Source organism: Pan paniscus, chromosome X, assembly GCF_029289425.2.
Source record: "Pan paniscus chromosome X, NHGRI_mPanPan1-v2.0_pri, whole genome shotgun sequence".
NCBI lineage: Eukaryota > Metazoa > Chordata > Mammalia > Primates > Hominidae > Pan > Pan paniscus.
The window spans coordinates 110,698,785-110,720,571 of NC_073272.2; the positions used below are offsets into that span (position 1 = coordinate 110,698,785).

General features: G+C 38.5%; 1 protein-coding gene across 27 annotated transcripts in view; it reads left to right on the plus strand.

Moving 5' to 3' along the window:
* PAK3 (p21 (RAC1) activated kinase 3) overlaps positions 1 to 21,565 on the plus strand; it is a 285,503-nt gene extending 263,938 nt beyond the window's left edge. For all 27 annotated transcript variants that reach the window (XM_063601542.1, XM_055106615.1, XM_034949599.3 and 24 more), the window contains 2 exons: positions 10,638 to 10,775; positions 14,560 to 21,565. In XM_063601542.1, coding sequence (XP_063457612.1) covers positions 10,638 to 10,775; positions 14,560 to 14,649 — 228 coding nt within the window. In that variant the 3' untranslated portion in view covers positions 14,650 to 21,565. The remainder of the gene's footprint in view (positions 1 to 10,637; positions 10,776 to 14,559) is intronic.
* The last annotated feature ends 222 nt before the right edge of the window (positions 21,566 to 21,787 follow it).

Below are 21,787 nucleotides of genomic sequence, written 5' to 3' on the forward strand. Positions count from 1 at the left end.
ACTGAAGTTTTGGGTTGAGTAAGCCCAAGTATGGAATACAGCGTTCATTATAATGTGATTATTTCTTTTTGTATATTTGGCCCTCATTACTCTCTTCTAAAAAAGACATGGCAGACACTTTCATGATATCCATAAACACATCAGAGGCAGCAATATACTCTGGCTTTTAAACTGTGAAATCCCAGGTCACGAGTAAACTAAGTCATAAGGTGTTAAGTCACTTGTTGGCAAATATCTCTCATAAAACACTCAAAGTTAGTTGGAGATTCTAAAACAACAAAAGAATCAGATTAGGAGTCAGTTGCAGGCAACAACCAGCTGCATATAAACCTTCAATGTAGATAGATATATACGTGTCTGTGTGTGTGTGTGTGTGTATATATACACACATATATATACACACACATATATGTGTGTGTATATATACATATATACATATACATATATGTATGTGTGTGTATATATATACATATACATATTTACATATATATGTGTGTATATATACATATACGTATATGTGTGTATATATACATATACGTATATGTGTGTATATATATACACATATACATATACATATACACATACACACACATACATATATATACACACACATACAGTTGAGCCTCTGATCCATGGGTGTGAAATCCATGGATTCAACCAACCACAAATCAAAAGTATTTTTTAAAATGATGGTTTCATTGTATTAAACATGTACAGACTTTTTCTTGTAGTTATTCCCAAAACAATACAGTATGACAACTACAGTCATGTGCTGCATAACAATGTTTTGGTTAATGATGGACTGAATATACAGTGGTGGTCCCATAAGATTATAATGGAGCTGAAAAATTTCTATCACCTAGTGATGTCATAATATCCTAATTCAATGCATTACTTACATGTTTGTAGTGATGATGGTATAAACAAACCTACTCCTCAAGAAGAGCCTCAGGCAGGTCCTTCAGGAAGTATTTGCAAGCAAGGTATTGTTATCCTAGGAGGTGACAGCTCCATACAAGTTATTGCCCCTAAAGTCCTTCCAGTTGGACAAGATATAGAGAGGGGACAACAGTGGTATTGATGATCCTGACGCTGTCTAGGCCTAGGCTAATGTGTTTGTTTGTTTCTTAGTTTTTGGGGAGGTTTTGTTTTGTTTTGTTTTGAGACAGAGTCTCACTTTGTTACCCAGGCTGGAGTGCAGTTGTGCCGTCTTGGCTCACTGCAACCTCCAACCCCCAGGTTCAAGCAATTCTTATGTCCCAGCCTCCCTAGTAGCTGAGATTGCAGGTGCCTGCCACCACACTCAGCTAATTTTTGTATTTGTAGTAGAGACGAGGTTTCACCATGTGGCCCAGGCTGGTCTCGAACTCCTGACCTCAGGTGATCCGCCCGCCTCGGCTCCCAAAGTGCTGGGGTTACAGGCGTGAGCCACCATGCCCAGCCTGTTTGTGTCTTAGTTTTTAACAAAAAAGTTTGAAATGAAAAAAGGAAAACATTTTTAAGATAGAAAATGTTTATAGTTTATAGGATAAGGATATTTAAAAAATATTTTTGTACAGCTGTACAATGTGTTTTAAACGGTTACAAAGGAGTCAAAAAGTTGAAAAAATAAGTTTATAAATTTAAAAACTTACAGCAAGCTAATTTATTATCGAAGAAAGACAATTTTTAAATAAATTTAGTGTAGCCTAAGTGTACAGTATTTATAAAGCCTATGGCAGTGTATAGTAATGTCCTAGGCTTTCACATTCACTCACTAGTCACTCAGTGACCCTGAGCAACTTCTAGTGCTGCAAGCTCCATTCATAGTGAGTGCCCTACACAGGTGTACCATGTTTTATCCTTTATACCATATTTTTACTGTACTTTTTCTATTTTTAGATACACAAAGACTTAAACACGCTGCACTAGTCACCTACAGTATTCAATACAGTCACATGCTGTACAGATTTATAGCCTAGGAGCAATAGGCTGTACCATATAGCCTAGGTGTGTAGTAGGCTATTCAATCTAGGTTTGTGTAAGTGCACTCTATGATGTTCACAAAACGATGAAATTGCCTAATGATGCATTTCTCAGAATGTATTCCCCATCATTAAGCAATGCATGGCTGTATTTACATGGCATTTACATTGTATTAGGTAGGTATCATAAACAATCCAGAGATGATTTAAAGTATAGGGGAGGCTGCGCATAGGTTTTATATGAGGAAGTTGAGCATCCATAGATGTTGGTATCTAAAGGGGTTCCTGGAACCAATCCCCCATAGATACCGAGGAATGACGTGTGTGTGTGTGTGTACTAGACAGTGGGCAATATACAATACTGTATGAAACCCCTCTACCTCTCTGAGTGGGTACCTCCCCTTTGTTCCCCATTTCCAAACAGGTAGAGAATGATTGACCTCAAGAGGACCCATTTCTTCTGTACAGGCAGAGGTGGATCAATTAAACCAGTAGCTTATACACAGTGTGCTTCACTCCTTGAAAAGCCCTTGTCTGCCTTTTCTAGGAGCACTCCCATAACAGAGACTGGGAACAGTGAGACGTGGTATTGTGCAGTGGTCAAGAGCATGAACTCTGGATTCATACTCCCTGGATTCAAATACTAGTTGTGTGACATTGGGCAAGTTCTTCTTATCTCCACAAGCCTCAGTTTCTTCTCAATTGGAGATCAAAATAGAACTTATTATAAACAGTCTAAAATAAACTTCAGGGGTTTATATGTAAATTGCACAAGCTAATAGTATCATTCAGTAAAAGTTATCTATTAATACTTTCCATGGATATAACATTTATACAGATATCAAGGTATCAATGAATAGCCCTCCTATAGTTCAGTTGCATTGTATGTTAAGTCGACTTTTAGGGCTGGGCTGGAGCCCTGTCACCATGTATCATATGATTTCCATGGTAAAATGTGTTTTGCATCTCAAATATTCAGCCTACAAAGAAATGTTTGTACTGCACCCTATCCTCTTTGTAAAGTGAGTCTTTATATTGGTGCTGGGGCCCCTCATGGTTGCTAACACGTTTCCATGTAAGTCCTCTGGTTTGTTTTCTAATTTCTTAACTTAAACTTTGTAAACTGTTGTAATGAACTGAAGTCACAAACTAAAGCTTTTTAATTAAGTGGTTAGTCCTGTTGCAAAACTGCCTTAATAACAATTTATTGAGTACATATGGATTGTGTGGGGACTTCTTTGGAGAAATGTGGTAACTTCTATGATGACTGCTTTGATCTTTTTTAACTGAGGAAATTGTTAATATAGTAAATTGAATTATCCCTTAAACTTGGTAACCTAGTTTTCTCTTAGTACTTAGGTAAATTCAGTTGCACATCAGTGTCAGTGGAAACTTTGATGTTTGTGTGTTATTACCAAGATATTTAGAGTTATTATGAAGAATTCGAGAACATCAGAAACTTCTAGGTAATGCTTATATCACAAGGAAGAAAGCCACCGTTTTTCTGGCCAAAGGTTGTATTTCTAACATTATAAATAAGGTCCGTAGGTTATGGGGCCTATATTGCCTCACCTCAGGAAGAAAGCAGATCTTGTTAAATGATCTAATAGATTAATCAAGAGTACCTTTTCTGTTCAAGAACAGCCAGAGAGAATAAGTTTCTGAACTATGTTTCAAGTTCCAGAGAACACTTTTTTTCTTCCCTTTCTCTATGGGTCTTTCTGCATTGGCCATGTTTTAGTCATCTTTTTCCAGTTTTCCCTCCCTTTGGTGATGACATCCCCTTACATACACTATTCATACAGCTCTCTTCATTCTCCCACACTGAACAATGGGGTCATCAGAAGTTATTACATGCCAGGCCTGTTCAGCTCAGAAAAGGTGCTATTTTTCATTTTCTGCATATCTTCTTAGATTTTAATAGGTCACTTTTAGGTTCTGAGCTTTAATACTTATGTATATAAGTCTGTTATAGTCTCAGCTCAGTTAAATTTAAACATTTTGGCTATTTTGTCCAGCAACAAAAACATTTATTGATCACCTATTTTGAGCAAGTTGTCACAAAATCCACAGTTGGTTATAACACAGCTGCTACCTTCCATGGGCTCACAATCTAGGAAGGAAGACAGACCTGTAAACAAATAACAAGTGTTCATATATAATACAATGTAAAAATAGACATATAAACCAAGAACTATCAGAGTTCAAAGAAGGAAATGGCTAATTCCATCTGCAGGGTGACCATAGAACTATCCTGGTTTGCTTGAGATTGAGGGACACAAAACCTTCAATACTAAAACTCAGGATAGTCCCCAGAAAACCAGAGTGGTTGGTCACCATGTTTACCTATCTAGGAGAGATGGAGAAGACTTCAAAGAGGAGATGGCATTTTAACCAGTGCTTGAAAAGCAAGTTTACCAGGCACTTAAGGCAAATGAGGATAGCATTTTAGGCAGCAATGAAAGGCATTTCCTATTCAGGGAATGATGAACAAATTGGTGTGAGTAGTATGTGAGCTTCAGCCAGTGTGTATGTGTGTGGCGGGGCGGGAGAGGAGTTGGGAGAAGGGCCCTAGGGTGAGAAGAGAACAGATGGAAACTGGAACTGGAAAGGTGGGCAGGGGGCAAATCATACAGGACTGCCTAAGGAATCTTTACTATGTCCTGTGAATCAGTAGTTTTCAAACAACTATAATGATCCTCTGGTTCCAGTGAAACCTTGCTTGGAAGCACAAATAAATGGAGAAAAATGCACAAATTTTCTGATTGAAAAAGGTATGTGGGCTGGACGCGGTGGCTCATGACCTGCACTTTGGGTTGCCGAGGCAGGTGGATCATGAGGTCAGGAGATCAAGACCATCCTGGTCAACATGGTGAAACCCTGTCTCTACTAAAAATACAAAAATTAGCTGGGCATGGTGGTGGGCGCCTGTAATCCCAGCTACTCAGGAGGCTGAGGCAGGAGAATCGCTTGAACCCAGGAGGTGGAGATTGTAGTGAGCCATGATCGCACCACTACACTCCAGTCTGGCAACAGTGCAAGACTTCGTCTCAAAAAAAAAAAAAAAAAAAGAAAGAAAATGTATGTGTTGGGGAGAGTCTTAGAGTATCTCCTCCTCTTTCTCCCTGTTCTTTTCCCTCTTAACTGCTCTTAAGAGGAATTTTGGGGAGCACAGTTTGAAAACCACCTCTGTGGACCATGGGGAGTGACAAAAAATTTTAAAGCAGGTCCTTCACATCCCTTGTAAGTTGGATTCCTAGGTATTTTATTCTCTTTGAAGCAATTTGCAGCCAAAAAATACATGAAAAAATGCTCATCATCACTGGCCATCAGAGAAATGCAAATCAAAACCACTATGAGATATCATCTCACACCAGTTAGAATGGCAATCATTAAAAAGTCAGGAAACAACAGGTGCTGGAGAGGATGTGGAGAAATAGGAACACTCTTACACTGTTGGTGGGACTGTAAACTAGTTCAACCATTGTGGAAGTCAGTGTGGCGATTCCTCAGGGATCTAGAACTAGAAATACCATTTGACCCAGCCATCCCATTACTGGGTATATACCCAAATGACTATAAATCATGCTGCTATAAAGACACATGCACACATATGTTTATTGCGGCATTATTCACAATAGCAAAGACTTGGAACCAACCCAAATGTCCAACAATGATAGTTTGGATTAAGAAAATGTGGCACATATACACCATGGAATACTATGCAGCCATAAAAAATGATGAGTTCATGTCCTTTGTAGGGACATGGATGAAATTGGAAACCATCATTCTCAGTAAACTATCGCAAGAACAAAAAACCAAACACCGCATATTCTCACTCATAGGTGGGAATTGAACAATGAGATCATATGGACACAGGAAGGGGAATATCACACTCTGGGGACTGTGGTGGGGTGGGGGGAGGGGGGAGGGATAGCATTGGGAGATATACCTAATGCTAGATGACGAGTTAGTGGGTGCAGCAGACCAGCATGGCACATGTATACATATGTAACTAACCTGCACAATGTGCACATGTACCCTAAAACTTAAAGTATAATTAAAAAAAAAAGAAAAAGAAAAAAAAAATTTTAAAGCAGGAAGTGAATGACATGATGAGACCTGTGATGAGATAAGATTGTTAAGGAGGATAGACTGAAGAATAAAAAGGCTTGAATAATGGAAAAACGGTTAGGAGGTTATCGTAACTTTGGAACCATCTGAAAGAAGCCCGACTTTAAGCAAAGACAATAGGGATAGAGAGAAGTGGATGGGTATGAAAGACATTTCTAAAGGTTGCATTAATAGAACCTGGTGGACTATTTATAATAAGGGTGTGGAGCGGGGAAGATTGCTGGGTGAGGAAGAAGGGGGAAAAGATGATTATATGGTTTCTTACTTAACATTAGAAGCAACCAACTAGTATATGGGAAATCTCTAGTCTAATTTCTAATAGCCACCTTATTTTCTTTGAGTTTTCATTAGCTCAGATAAAACCAACATGTTATCACTCACGCCCAGAACTATTGTCCTTAATCTTTCTTTATCTAATACTTGACTTTGCTAGTAAAACCCTTTTTGTTGTCATTGTTTTATTGGCTACAACTGTATTTGTCTCTCATTAGCTGGGTAGTGGGTAGCAATTTTCTTTTTTTTACTAAGAGAGTCCCCAGCTTACTCACAGGATGTGTTCCAAAAGTACATTTTTAAGTTAATTATTTGGACCTCAGAGTGCATTTTCCCATAGAAGTGGCATTACACATAGTGATTAGGTTCCCAGGCCAGTCCACAAAAGCCAGTTTAGCCCATATATAACTGAAAGTGTGGATTTTTGCAATGGAAATTAGTTGTAAATAATACTGTTGCAATTAAAATGAAAACAATAGTTGCAAAAGAAATAGTCTGGGTTTTTGTTTCCCTCAAAGAGTAGGGCTTGATGAAAAGCAGGTTTAATCCTAGGAAGACAAAGAGAAATAGATGGGGATTTTTGTGTAAATTGGACACTGCAGCTTTTTAACTGTATTTTCTAACTAATGTTTTGGAGGTTTTAAAATAATAAAAGCAACTGTGTCCACTGTAGAAAATTTGAAAAATTAAAGAATACATTTCAAAAATTAAGTCACCAACAATCCTACCATCCAGAGAGAACCAGTATTCACAAATTGGTGTGTTTCAGCCTTTTTCTTACTGCATGCATTTTTTAATCAGTTCACCAATAGTAATTATGGTGCATCAACACGATGAACTATTATGCAGCTCTTAAAATGATATTTATGAAGAATTTTTAAAACATCCAAAAATATTTATGACATAGTGTTGAGCAAAAGGCAACCTTGCATTTGATACCTTGTTTATGGATGAGGGAGTATAAGCAGATCAACACTAATCAACCAGGGCAGGAGTCTGCTGTTAGGCCACCAATCAGAACCTCCTACTATCAGACCCACCCCCTAACAAAAACTACAGCCAGACCTTTTTGTTGAAGTTCTGAGGAGGACATAAGGGTTCTTTGAAGTACTGTAGAGGTTCGTAGCACTGGCTCTTCATTACTTCAGATTTTCCTTCAAATTACAGGGCTTTCTTCTCCCTTGATGTACTATTTCACTAGCACTACTCAGGCTTAACAACTATGATTAAGGTCATTTTTTTGGATTCATAAATGGAATGGAAAAAAGGCCAAGTATTTCCTTAGGTAATTATGCATAGATTGAAGAGAGATGAGAAGGACTCAGGTAGAGAAGATGTGTATATACTTTAAAGGAAGAAAATTATGTGGAATAGAATATATTAAGCTAAGAATGGTGAAAGTAAAGTGAGAAAATGAGACATTATAGCATGAATACAGATCTACAAAGAGCGGAAACGAGTCTGGGAAAGGAAGAAAGAGGTGTGCTTGTTTAGGTCTGGGCTTGGCTACAGAGCAGGAAAAAAAGCAAGAACAGTGACTTTGGGGAAGTTGTAGCCAGCTGAAATCAAAGTTTTAGGAGGAGGCAGCGAATGCAATTTGTAGCAACTGATTTTGTTTTAATAAAGGAATAAAGATGTTTGGGAAGACAGGTGCTTCAAGTACTAATCATCCAAGAACAAAAGCAGTTTGAACTTAATTGACTATATCTGCTATGATTGTGCACTATTCGATTTTAGCCCAATCAGTGATTTTCTAAAAGCATCCCATCTCCTTTTAGTCAAAACTGGATTTGTCACTGACTTGTATGTTGGCATGGAGGTCCTAATAGCTGCCACCTGCATTTCCTGTTCATCAATGAAGGTATTGAAAATTACAAAGGAATGAGAGTTGGGGGAAAGGAAGATGTTCATTTCGTAGGGGTGAGGGATGTATTTACATGTGGGTTTTTAAGTGTACAGTACTAGAAGGAAAAGCCAAAAGTTTCCATGCACTCTAGAGAAGCATATGGCATTGTAATTCTCACACATTGCTATGCAAGACAATCTCCTATGGAATTCTGTGGCTCTTACCTTTGGTGTACATACGACACAGAGATTCTGAGTTATTATGTGTGAATTGGGCTCCAGGTTCTCAGCCAGGGATTCTCATTGTTGGTTGTAAATTGGAATCACCTGGAGAGCTTAAAAATATTGGCACCTAGGTTCTGTTCCCAGAGGTTTTTACTTAATTTTTCTGGGGGTGAGAACTGAGCATGGGGATTTTCTAACTCTCCCCAAGTGATTCTAATGTTCAGACAAGTCTGGGACCCTCTAGTTTAGCCCATTGCTTAATTACTTGGGTGGATTAAACTAGTTGTTCTTAAAGTGTTGTCCTGGAACCAGCAGCTTCAACATCAACAGGACACTTATTAGAATGCAAATTCTTGGGCCCCTGCCCATATTTACTGAAACTCTTGGGGTGGCTCAGAAACCTGTGTTTTAACAAACCCTCTGGATGATTCTGATGCATGCTATAAAGTTGACAGCCACTAGATTAAACGGTTGTTCCTGACCCTTTCTAAAGTACATCTGTGGGAGTTGCTAAAAACAAGAGATGTCTTCAAGAGCTGATGAAAACTGGCCTGCAAAAGGACTTTTATAGAAATACCTATAATAATAATAATAGAAGCTAGAGTAGAGAAAGGGGAAAGGGGATGATAATTTGCTGCAAAACCTGGGCAAGTTCAGGGGGAACATGTCTTCATGAGTTAGGGAGTTTGTTGCATGGGCTGGTAAAACCCTGGCTGTACCTGCAGGCAAACTCCTACTTATTCTTCAATACCCTTTTAAAATGTCAGCCTCCTCTGTGAAGCTTTCTCTGAGCTGTGGTGTAAACTACTTCATCCTTGTGTTTACTTAGTGCTTTCTAGTTTCCTCGATTAGCTCTTGGCCCACTGTACTGTAGCTCTCTATATATGTCTGTCTCCCACTAAACTGCGTGATCCTTCAAAGCAAGATCACTGTCTTATTCATCCTTAGCTCTACCAGTGTCTAATAAACTATCTGGTACATACTAAATGCTCTTGAATTGTTTGCTTAGAGGGGGGATCAGTAATGGCCAGCTTTCTTGTATCAAGAACCTTCAGCTGGGCGCAGTGGCTCACACCTGTAATCCCAGCACTTTGGGAGACCGAGGTGGGTGGATCATTTAAGTTCGGGAGTTCAAGACCAGCCTGGCCAACATGCTGAAACCCCATCTCTACTAACATGGTGATGCGTGCCTGTAATCCCAGCTACTCTGGAGGCTGAGGCGGGAGAATCACTTGAACCCAGGAGGCGGAGGTTGCAGTGAACTGAGATCGTGCCCTGCATTCCAGCCTGGGCAACAGAGCAAGATTCCGTCTCAAAAAAAAAACCTTCAAAAGATGGGTTTACCTTTGTGAATTAATCGTAGTCCTGAGTTCAACTCTGACTAGAAGACTAGAGACATTGATTCTCTCAGGCCATCATGACTTGATATCTCTTAGTGGTGGCCTTATACCACAAAGCTCTCAGAGAAATATACAATTATTAGCAACTTATTATTTTACCATGATAATTGTCAGGTGCCAAGACTACTATTGTCATTTTTTCCTCATATTTCCTCTCATTGTAGATGCACCTTCATGGGAAATCTAATTAAAATCAATAGGGATACAGCTGCCACAGGGTAAAAGTATTTGAGTTCTTGGGCCCCACAGCTTGCCTCTCTCATCCAGGCACTGGCATCTTCTGGTTCATTGTACTTCCCTAATTCTATAATGTACTCTCTTCATTCCACATCTATTCACAAACATTCTTCAAACAAGATAAGCACTTAGCAAATTACAATTACCTTTCCATTGCACTTTCCCAAGGTTATACTCAGGTCAAAATGAATGGATGTATGTGTATTCCCCAAGTCTTTAGAGAAACAGATTTACAGGCAATCCTTTGGTTTAATTTTCTAGATACTTAATCACATATTCATTATATGTGGGTTTTTACTGGCTTAACTCTCAGAGGACAACCATATAACCTTATTTTTAAGTTTTTGGAGGTAGGACGACACTTCACTGTCACCTTAGTTACTGCCAATATTAATCATTTCTAAATGTTATAGAAACTTTGAAATATATGTGTCATTCTCTAAAGTGGAATTATTAAGACCCAGAATGTAAACCAGAAGAAACTGGATTTTTGCCTTCTATGCCAAGCCATGATTTTAATATGTATGTGCTGAATGGATTTTTCTATTTTTTTCTACAGGCATTGTATCTGATAGCCACTAATGGAACTCCAGAGCTCCAGAATCCGGAGAGACTGTCAGCTGTATTCCGTGACTTTTTAAATCGCTGTCTTGAGATGGATGTGGATAGGCGAGGATCTGCCAAGGAGCTTTTGCAGGTGAAAATAAAATAGGACAATTACAAAGAGAGGCATTATACTCAGCTTTTCCATCTCAATGTGTGACAGAGAGCTCTGTCAAGAGATGTCTAGAGTTAGGCTATTACCATTTTATTTTAGACCACAGGCACATAACTATAGGCACGCATCTAATACATGATTGATTGACGTGTTGCCTTTCTTCTGCGAAGTTGGCAGTGTAATCTGTAAATCTCTTTTGTTCTTCCTGGAGTCTTATTTTGCAAGGAAAAAAAAAGCAATGTGACCCTCTGGTGTTGGTGTTTTGTTCTAAACTTTACTTGTGCCCCTGGACGTTGTATGCAGGTGCTCTTGGCCGGAGGTAATTCTCTACATAACTATGCAATTATTTCCATGGCATTTGCTACTCTAATGCTTTGCTGGTCAAAGCCCCTTTGCTTGTGATGCCAATTGGCAGGCACCTGCTTGCCTGGGTGAGTACCATCCAGTGGTGAGTGCCTCTGTAACCATTTGTCCTTTTCACGGCTCCCAGGGATTAGTATACATGATGAGAAATAATACTTACTATGTACCAAATTCTTTCAATAAATTATTTCATTTTTATAACAACTTTATAGGGTAGGCATTATTATCCCATTTTATAGATGTAAAAGTTGAGACTCACAGCTCTTGAAGGGCAGAGCTGGGATATGAGCCCTGAATTGTCTGACTTTCCACCACACATCACACACAAACCAATTTAGATAAAAATATGTCTTTATTTGATAAAGCAGTACGTGCCCAGGATTATACACATAGCTTCACTGCTGGGGAGTGTTTCTCAGGGACATGTATGAAGACATTTAACATCTAAGAACAATGACTGCTATTTTTCTTTGTGATTTTGAACACATAAGCCAATTAAACAGAAGGTGCAACACTTGGTTATACAGCACATTAACCACAGATTGTCTGTTCTAGCCTACTCCCTGAAAGAAAAACCTGTTCCTGTTGCTTCTGAACTCCTTCCAGAGACAGAGCTGCACCCAGGCAAAAACTATCCCACCCTAACTCAGATCATACCTGGAATAAACCTATTTGGAGAAACTGAAGAGACTACATCTTTTCTTTTCTGCTACCTGCAAGCATTTCACAGGTTATCATAGGGCCCTAAAATGTCAAATCTGGAATGGCCCTTTGTTAATCCTCTAATTAATCCAGCCTCAAATTACAGATGAAAAGACAACTTTTGAGTACATCACTTTTATATTTTTTCACCCCTCCCACCACTCCACATACACATTCTGATACACATTCCTCTTATATCTTCTTGTAAGGATAATTGAAGGTGTAGGTTATCTTCAATTGGCTATCCAGATAAATGTGGCTATCCAGCTAAATAGATCATTAAATCAATTATCTAGTTAATTCATTCCCCAACAATACTTTTATATGAACCAGTCAGATAACTGATACAAAATTGTATTTTGAGTCTAAATTGAATAGTTTATTGCGTCTTTTCATTTTATATATGTAAGCAATAGCCTGTATTTCTCTTTGAGTCCATGCAACTCCATTCTCTGACTCTAGCCTATTATTGCCATTTTCAAGATTAGAAAGGGGAGAGATGCAGGACATTCACCCCACTGGAAGGCTGGAGAAAAGACACAGGTCTTCAATATTTGTGTGTCTTTCTGTATGACCTAAGACAGTTCTGTCCATCAATTGATATTTATTGAGCAACTTCCATTTGTAAAGCATAAGTGCAGTGGGTGATACAAACCTATTAAAAGGCATGATTCCTCCATTTAAGAAGTTCACAACCTTCTTAGGTACGTGAAAATATAATGCAAAGCTGTTTACAGACTCATTCAACCCAAAGAGCTGTTCAAATAGTAAATGATATCGTTGATTAGAGAAATACTTCTGTAAGCTAGGGGTGATCAGAAAATGTCTGCAAACAGGAAAGAGGTCTTCTGGGCCTTAAAGAAGTGATCAGGTTTAGATAAGTTGAAGAAAATAAGGGAAGGGATTTCAAATGGAAGGAAGTGTTAGGGTATAACCAAAGACATATGGGCAAGGTCTACAGGAACAGAACCTAGAAAGTGTAGCTGAAATAAAGAGTTCAAGTAAAGAAGCTGCAGGAGATAATCCTATGGTGGGCCTTGAACACCAGGCTTAAGAGTTGGGGCTGTAGGCAGTGGGGAAACACTGAAGATGTCTGAGGGACAAGCATGATGACAACTTTGTTTATGAAGATTAATCTGGTAGTATGTGGTAAGAATTAGCAACAGGAAAAAATGGAGACAGGGAGACCAAGGGGGAGTTATTATAATTTGGGATTAAGATGATTAGGATTGAATTAGAAAAAGCAAGAGATGGCCAGACGTGATTGCTATGATTGCTATGCCTGTAATCCCAACACTTTGTGAGGCCGAGGCAGGCGGATCACCTGAGGTCAGGTGTTTGAGACCAGCCTGGCCAACATGGTGAAATGCTGCCTCTACTAAAAATACAAAAATTAGCCAGGCATGGTGGCATGCGCCTGTGATCCTAGCTACTCAGGAGACTGAGGCAAGAGAATCACTTGAACCTGGGAGGCGGAAGTTGCAGTGAGCTGAGATTGTGCCACTGCACTCCAGCCTGGGCAACAGAGCAAGAGTCCATCTCAAAAAATAATAATAATAATAATAATAATAATAATAAGCAAGAGATAAATGTAAGAGACGTTGAGAAGAGAGTACCCGGTAGCTTATTGCATTTAGAACATAAAGAAGAGGAAGACAAAAGTGACTTCAGGCTATCAAGTCAATGGTAGCATTCAGCAAGAGGACAAGTGATGGAAGACAATATAATAGCTAACATTTCTTGACCCTATGTAACTTACAAGGGATTGCCACTTACCTCATTTAACCATTTTAATAAACAGAGATGAGGATTTAACCTAAGTGCTCTGACTCCAAAGCCCCTGTAGCTTACATTACACAAGATTGCCCTGCTTGTGAGACTGTAACATAACTTTTTAAATGTTGAATTTAAGGTGACAGAAGAAAATCCCGTAGGAAATATCCAGCAGGAAAACTAGGACCAGAGTTCAGGAAAGAGATCAGGTCACACACTATGGATTTAGGAGTCATCTCCATAAAGCTGATGGTGGGTTGAAACCACGAAAGAGAATGACATCTGTAAGAAATTAAATTAAAAAAAGAAGATGATGACAGCCAAGTTCTTATGAGTGGGAGGTAGGAGGAGGAAGTGAAACCAGGGAAGAAAATGGAGCTGGAATATTCAGTGCACATGCGCATGGAAGAGACCCAATATGGTAGAATGTCACAGGCTTCTGAGGCAAAAAAAATAAATTAAAAAAATTCAAAGAAGGAAGGGATATTCACTTTTATTAAGTACTGCAGAGGGGCCAAAAGAGAAATGGTAGAGGCACAGCCGTTGGGTTTAGCAGTTAGTAAGCCATTGGTTTCAGGACAGAGTTCTCTAGTGGTTAACTAAATATACTTTTTCCAAGCATGACAGCTTCTCTAGATAAATATATCAGTTTAGGAAAATCAGAGAGTCAGACTGTTGCAAACACAGTGAGGTTTTACAAGATCCCTCAGAGTTTCTCACTCTGCTAGTCAGCTTCCAGAGGATTTCATGACATTGAAGTACAAAAACATCTGAAAGACAAAAGCTGGCACCGTTTTTAATTAAATGATATTTAATTGGGTGTTCAAAATATATCTTAATTAAAAAGGGCTGCTTGAAAATGTAAAGTAATATACTTGTTGGAGGAAATAATTCCAATAATTTCTCTTTTTCCTTCCTTCTGCAGCATCCATTTTTAAAATTAGCCAAGCCTCTCTCCAGCCTGACTCCTCTGATTATCGCTGCAAAGGAAGCGATTAAGAACAGCAGCCGCTAAGACTGCAAGCCTTACACCTCACCATCTCCCTCATGAGTAAGACTGAAATAAAACTCTGCTGCAGGAAAGATGGAAGAAAAGACAGTCAAATGGTGTGGGGGTTCTTTACCTTTCAAATGAATAGAAACTTCTTATAAGCCTTTTTCCTACTCCCTCAGATTATGTAATTTATTTGTAAGCCTGAATCGCAGCCCAAAAAGGGCAGCAATGTTGAAGTGACCATAAAGTGGTCACTTCCACCGTGAAGCGAAAGAGCCAGTAGTGAATCCCCTCATTTTGTGCATTCACTTTGAAGAAAAAGGTTTCTCAAAGATGCACACTCCCTCTTCATAGTGTTGTGTTTGTTTTTAAGTTAGAGAGTAGTCCCTCTTGCATTCAAACCTCCTTCAAAACTCCTTACCCAATGTGATGTTTTTCACTTGCATTGTCATTAGATGTCCAGAAAAAAAAAAGATGTCAAAATGTTTTTCTAAAAAAAGAAAGCAAAAAAAGCAAGGCAAAAAAAAAACAAACAAAAACAAAAACAAAACAAAAACAAGCAAACAAAAAATACCAGAGCAAGTACTGTGTGAACATGTGGAAGTCCATGCCCTAATAGAGTTGCAATTTTTTATTCTTCTTCTATAGTGGTGGCTTGGTTTGTGTACCTATTTTTCTGCATTTGTATTGGAAAAGGTTTCTTTTAAGACATTTTCCAAAAGTGGAGAGGAATATGTGTGTTCAGGAAGGGCTTTCAAAAAACTGTATATCTAAATAAAGCTCAAACGGTGAAATCCTGTCACATTTTCACAATGATGCTTAAAAGATAGTTGAGTAAACCAGGTTGTTAATCTCCTTAATACCTGAAAGAGGACACACTGAAACTGTGACATCCTGCTAGGTGAGTTCAGGTTCTGAACCTAGGAAATCCTCATAGGAGAAACCACATTTAAACAAAGATGGGACTTTCTCTGAGAGCCAAAACCAGATAAATGTAGAATACCGAAATCCTTGTTGGACATTAAGTAAACAAAGATAATGATACCTAAATTAATCCTCTCTTGTGCTTATGAAACATATGCACTGTAAAATAGGCATACCAGGAGGAAATAGATCCATTAATCATCATTTACTTATGATACAAATTATTTATTTTGACAATTTATAACGTTTAAAAAAGTTTTTTAAAGATCTAGAGAAAGGTGATATAGTAAACATTCAACTCTGTAAGAAATGGGAGGTCAGTGAAGGCTACATCCCAATCAATATTTGGCTCTAAGTACCTCTTCCCATTTTCCCTATGTATCACCTATTTCTGTTTCGGAATATGGTGTGTTCATGCTTAGTTCTTTGGGCTTTTGAATATCAAAAGCATATTCATAAATGTCTTGAAATTCTCTCCAGTGGAAAATAATTTTAACTTACAATCATATCCCAAGAAATGTCAGTCCGACAGAATTCCTTATATGACTTGGGGAAAATAACAAAATTTGACTACTATTTCACCATATATCTATTTATTAAAAAATTCAACAGTTGGCACTTCCTGAATCTTCTGAGAGTAGAAAAATATCTGCGGAGTGTCTGTGTAGAAAAGGATATGCCTCTCTTTTGAGTGTATTGACAATTTTGTAAATTACAGAAAGTTGTTTCTCTAAGCCTTTGAAAAACTAACAATTTGTGTTATAGAAGGCTTCTTAATTTGTAGTATAAAAGAATCTAAACAGAACTTATGTACATTCAGCAAGAAGGGGAAAGAGATCAGTTACATAGGCCTCTCTCCTTCTTTGCCAAGGTACATCCATCCATCTAACCATCCATATATCCACATCTTAAAATGAAAGCACTTTCTTTAGAGTTTCAGCAAACTATATAGTGTACGTGTTTATGTTCAGGAGATGACCCCACTGGTGTATTTCCTATTTTCCCTATTGTTTTCTTTGACTGTAAAAGTTGGGAGAGGCTTGACCTCCTCCCCTTGAAAATGTCCACAGTGGGATAAAACAACAAATGTGAAAAGAAAATGAAATGGTAATATTAATTTGAAGCATACTATGTTATACTTTGCAAAAACGAATCTGGGCCTGTAATTTTTAATGCCACACTGCTCTAATGAGAGAGAGAGGCCTTAATTTTGATTTCATTTAAAAATAAGTACTTTAAAATATTTTTCACTCATAGTGCCGGGAAATTCAATGAAATCCTGGGATGCAAATAAAAATCAGTACATTAGTGACTATGTCCTGCCAGTGGAGAGAGCCCAATACCTGGTTAGGAAGCCCTATTCATTAGTTAGCATCCCTTACATGTTGAGAAGGCCTTTTTTTTGTTGTTATTTTGGAGACCTTGGAGCAGTGACCCTTCAGATCACTGTAGGCAGAGAAATGGCTTCTCTCTTATGCTTTCAGTTCAGCATATTAACAATGAGGAGCCAGGTACTTCTTTATTACCACTTTGTACCAAGATTTGATAATAATATATCCCAGGAGGCATTACTTTTATAAATTTGTATTCATGTAAATTTTCAAATGAGAACAGCTTCTAAAGCCCCTTCCCTGTATTGGAGAGTTATGTATATTTCTAATAAGTATTAGAAAGAAGCTGTTTCTCATGCCACAGTGATGCTGAAGGATTCACATTTGGTACAATCGAGTAACTTGAACACCAGATTGTTAACAGTTTATTCTCTTTCCCTGGATTTTTTAGCTCATCTTGACACAGGTGAGTCTATCCAAATCTTTGATGTTGCTAGTGTGCCCTGAGATAACGAGGGCACATCCTTCAATGTTGATTCCAAAATGTCCTGAGTTAGGAATAGGGCAGTGGGAAAGTCAGGGAAGGGTGAGAAGCACAGTAGAGATTATTTATTTAAAAAAGGAAAGAACGTTAATGTTGTTAGCAAGGATCCAGTGCGTTGTCATAATCCCATGAGGATTTTCAGATGACACAATCCCCTCAAATCAGTCACCATGTTGGGTAATGACTTCGTTCTTGCTGATCTCGTGTGTGTGTCATTGTAAATATTTGTGTGTCCATGTTCCATTTTGGCTACTGGATGGCCAAGCCATGTAAGAAGATTTAACTCAAGTATTTATTCTTTATGTTATTCAGATTTCTTTCAGGCTTGTGAACTGCACCCCAATGTTTGAGTTTAACCACCTGATCCTTACATCTATCCCTCCCCGGTGAAGCACATTCCATTGCTAAAAGAAAAAGAAATACGAAATTGCTTCCTGTTGTCTGTATAACTGTTTTGATAGTTTGAGATGTTTGTCTATAAATGATATTTCTCAGCTCAAAGATCGTGTAAATAATTATATTCCTTTGCTCAATGGGTTGTTTATTTCTAATGAGGCTGCCAGTTCTGAGAGATTCTATAATATCACTTTTAAATAACATAAACAGGGATTACAACTATGTAAAAAGAAATGCATATGGACAAAGACTGGGAACACAGATAATTGAAATCAGTTGTGTTAGGGTGGGGGAATTATGTGAATTTTTTTTTCTTTTTAAATTTTTATTTGATATTGTTATAATATTGCTTTATAATAAATAAACAGCAGAAAGGGAACTATAGACACATAGAAAAGATGCCAGAAGCAGATGCCTTCTGGCCAGAGCGCAGAGCATGCAGGGCAGAGATATTTGCTAGTTATAATTATTCCATAGGCTTTATGCTTGCCTGGGTGCTGAGGTTGGCACACGCTCGGGTATGGCACACGCTTTCTTAGAAGACTATTATCTATAAGTTAAAGCTAGGGAGATGTCACTATTAGAACTCCAAACACACTCTTCTGCTTTAAAACAGGTTCTCTGCCCTCTGCTTTGGTGTGGCATTCGGGTGTCTGTTTTGTGGTTGCTTTAGATTGGAGGGGTGACCATTTTATTAGCCCCCTTGATAACATCTGTTGCAGATATTGCCTTTCTGGAACGTTTTAACAGACTCTCAGGTTGAATTTTGGAGGACTAGAAGGATAAAATCCCCAGCTCCCACCATTTTCTTGTCCAACAGGATATTACTGTATATCATTCAGGTAGGATTCTTCTTTTAATAACCAATAGGGCAAGTCCCACTAATTTCAATAGAAGTTATGACTTGCAATTAAAAGCTGACTTTGAAATCATTAAACAAATATGTAGGACTGTCTCTGCCTGTTGGCATTCAGTTATAGTTCTGTTAATTTTGGCTTGGGATGGTCTCCATGTGCTTTTTTCTGCCTATTTATAGGTTGTTTGCAGTAGTTGTGATTTTTAAAGAGCAAGGGAGACCATCTAACCAAAGGATAACTTCCTTCTAACTCACCAAAGAAATTTTAGGTGAGAACTTTAATAATGAGGTAGTCACCTCAGATATGCTGCTTAGTTTCACTAAAAGCAGACCCTATACCTAGAGAAGTCACTGGCTTTTTATTGGTCATTCTCAATACAAAAATACTTAGGGGAGTCTTAACCCTGCCATCCCCGGTTGAATCTCTTGGTCTTTATCTAAGCTACTTGCAGTTAATATTCAGTTAAGCAAAGGTATGGCCAGTAGTGCAAGTATCTCCCAGTCTCTGAGCTCTGAACAAGAGGACTGAAATTCAGCATTTGTAAACTGACAGTTTGATGGGCCTGGGATTTGAAGTGAACTCAGCACACAATTCTGAACATGTATTTGCATGTGGACTGGGAAGGAAATAAATGGGAACTTGGAAATAATGGAATATTTCTCCTATGAAAGAATTTTTCATAGAAGATTTGTTTTTGATATAATCTTTCTGTTGGTTAGCTTTTAGTGTTTTCATTCCTTTTCTGATCCACACTCCTTTAAGTGACCAAATGAATATAACCCAACATGCATTGGGAATGTGTTTAATATTAAACAATGTCTAACTGAATCTGCAAATGCGGGAACTGAGATATCACCTCCATGTGCACACCTGTGTGTACGAGTATTCTATACAACTTGTAGCATTTACTGCCACTTAATTGGGTTGAACTTGCAAGATAAACTTTTGGAAACTGCTTAGTGCCATCGGAGTCTCCTTTAGAAGCTGCCATCAGGCAAATGCTATCCCATAATACCAGCAGTAAGCCTGGCAACATGTTCAACAGATTTAGTACCCAAGAGGAAATCAACAGCGATAGTAGAGAATGAGTCAGATGTAGTGGGATAAATACTAGCCTAGGAAGAAGGAGCCCCGGAGTCTAATATGAGCTTTATTACTAAATTGCTATGTGACCTTAGGCAAGTCACTTAACCTCTCCATGGCTGTTTCCTCATCTGTAAAATAAGTGTATTGGACTAGATGATCCTTAGGGTCTTTCCAAAAGTCTAACATTCTATGGCATTATAGGTTGCCTTGCAAATTCAGCCTGCTATAGTGATGGCAAATATCACATTTAAGCCTGAGTCTCTTATGTTGCAGTTAAATAAAAGAACTATGTAAGATTATTTTTAAAATTCAAGCAAATGGGCCGGGTGCGGTGGCTCATGCCTGTAATCCCAGCACTTTGGGAGGCCAAGGCAGGCGGATCACCTGAGGTCAGGAGTTCGAGACCAGCCTGACCAACATAGAGAAACCCCATCTCTACTAAAAATACAAAATTAGCCGGGTGTGGTGGCGGGCGCCTGTAATCCCAGCTACTCGGGAGGCTGAGGTGGGAGAATCGCTTGAACCCAGGAGGCGGAGGTTGTGGTGAGCTGAGATCATGCCATTGCACTCCAGCCTCGGCAACAAGAGTGAAACTTTGTCTCCAAAAAAAAAAAAAAAAAAAAAAAAACCTCAAGCAAATGAAGTTCATAATAATAGGGGATGTTGATAAAACTTGTGGCAGCCTTCCAATTCATTTACAGTTGTTTCGTTTTGTTTTTGTTTTAATGTCCATTTTCTGTTGACTGTTCCCAGTTTTCATTTTCCATACAGTCTGTATGTAAAGTCTGGTTTTCATTAAGCTGTGGCCAGTATTTGCCACTACAACAGAAACACACTGTCACACTTGCTAGAATATAACTGTACTTGGGCTTCTCCTTTCCTGTGAAGTAGTGCTGGGCTTTCTAGAGTTTAATTCTCAAGTGGCACAAGATAGCAGAACCCATGCATTTTAATGGCTGAGACTGCTAAGAGTGAACCTAAACACTTACAAGTTGCAGAGAGAAATGAAAAAGTAATTACATGCTATTAGCATTGAGAAATGTTGACAAATTAATTTGTTGGGAACCAAAGATAGCATTTCTGATGACAACTCCCACAGTGATTGGCCAGTTGTATGATGAGTACACTGCTGGAAAGAGGGTAAACTGGGAGTTAGTGGATGGTCCCAATGCCCTGCCTACAGCAGAGTGCCAACCAGCCCTGAGTGCAAAATTCAAGTTCAATGTGTATGCTTGTGTGTGGTGTGCTTTATGGACCCGCAAATACCATATTCATTATTGATGATAAGATCTTCACAGAATCCTGTAACTACTAATGCATTGAGTTTTTAATCTCAGTACATCAGCCAGGAGGAGCCAGATCACAGGGTAGTGATGTCTACTGGGATTATACTCATAACATCTACACAAAACAAGTTGAGAAGGATCCACGTTTTCATTGTTTATCAGAATTGTATCTCATTTGGCTGAGCATTACTTTTGTCAAAATGTGTTATCTGTAAACCATGTGTAGTGAAATTCTTCTGTAACTTTGGATTAAAGGTATTTATGGTCTTTTTGTTTGTTTGATTTTTAAGTAAGTTATTTCTTTTGTAGACCTGCTGATGGTATGGTTCCATCCTTCTGACCTCAGCATCCAATCTTTTTAAGGATTTTTGTTTTCAATATTTTTATTTTAAATTGTGGTTGAAGCAATAGAAAATTGAAATATGGATTGTGCATGACTGTGTCTTGAGTGTAAAAATATTGCAGTTTGAAACTTGGACCTAAAGTATTGCAAATAAAAATGACAAACATCAATGAGCTATTGCTTCTGTCTTCTGTCACCTTCCCATCCACCCCCCTTGGCATTGACCATTTTACCTACTTCACAGGTTAGAGGGTATCACCATCTCATAGGTCTGGAGTCAGGGAAATGCCCAGCCTTGTCAGCCATACAGGAAATGCTCTGCAAATTCTGCTACTAAATAACTTGGACCCAGAGTCTCCATCTGATGTTTACATGGAATAGCTCAGAGAGGT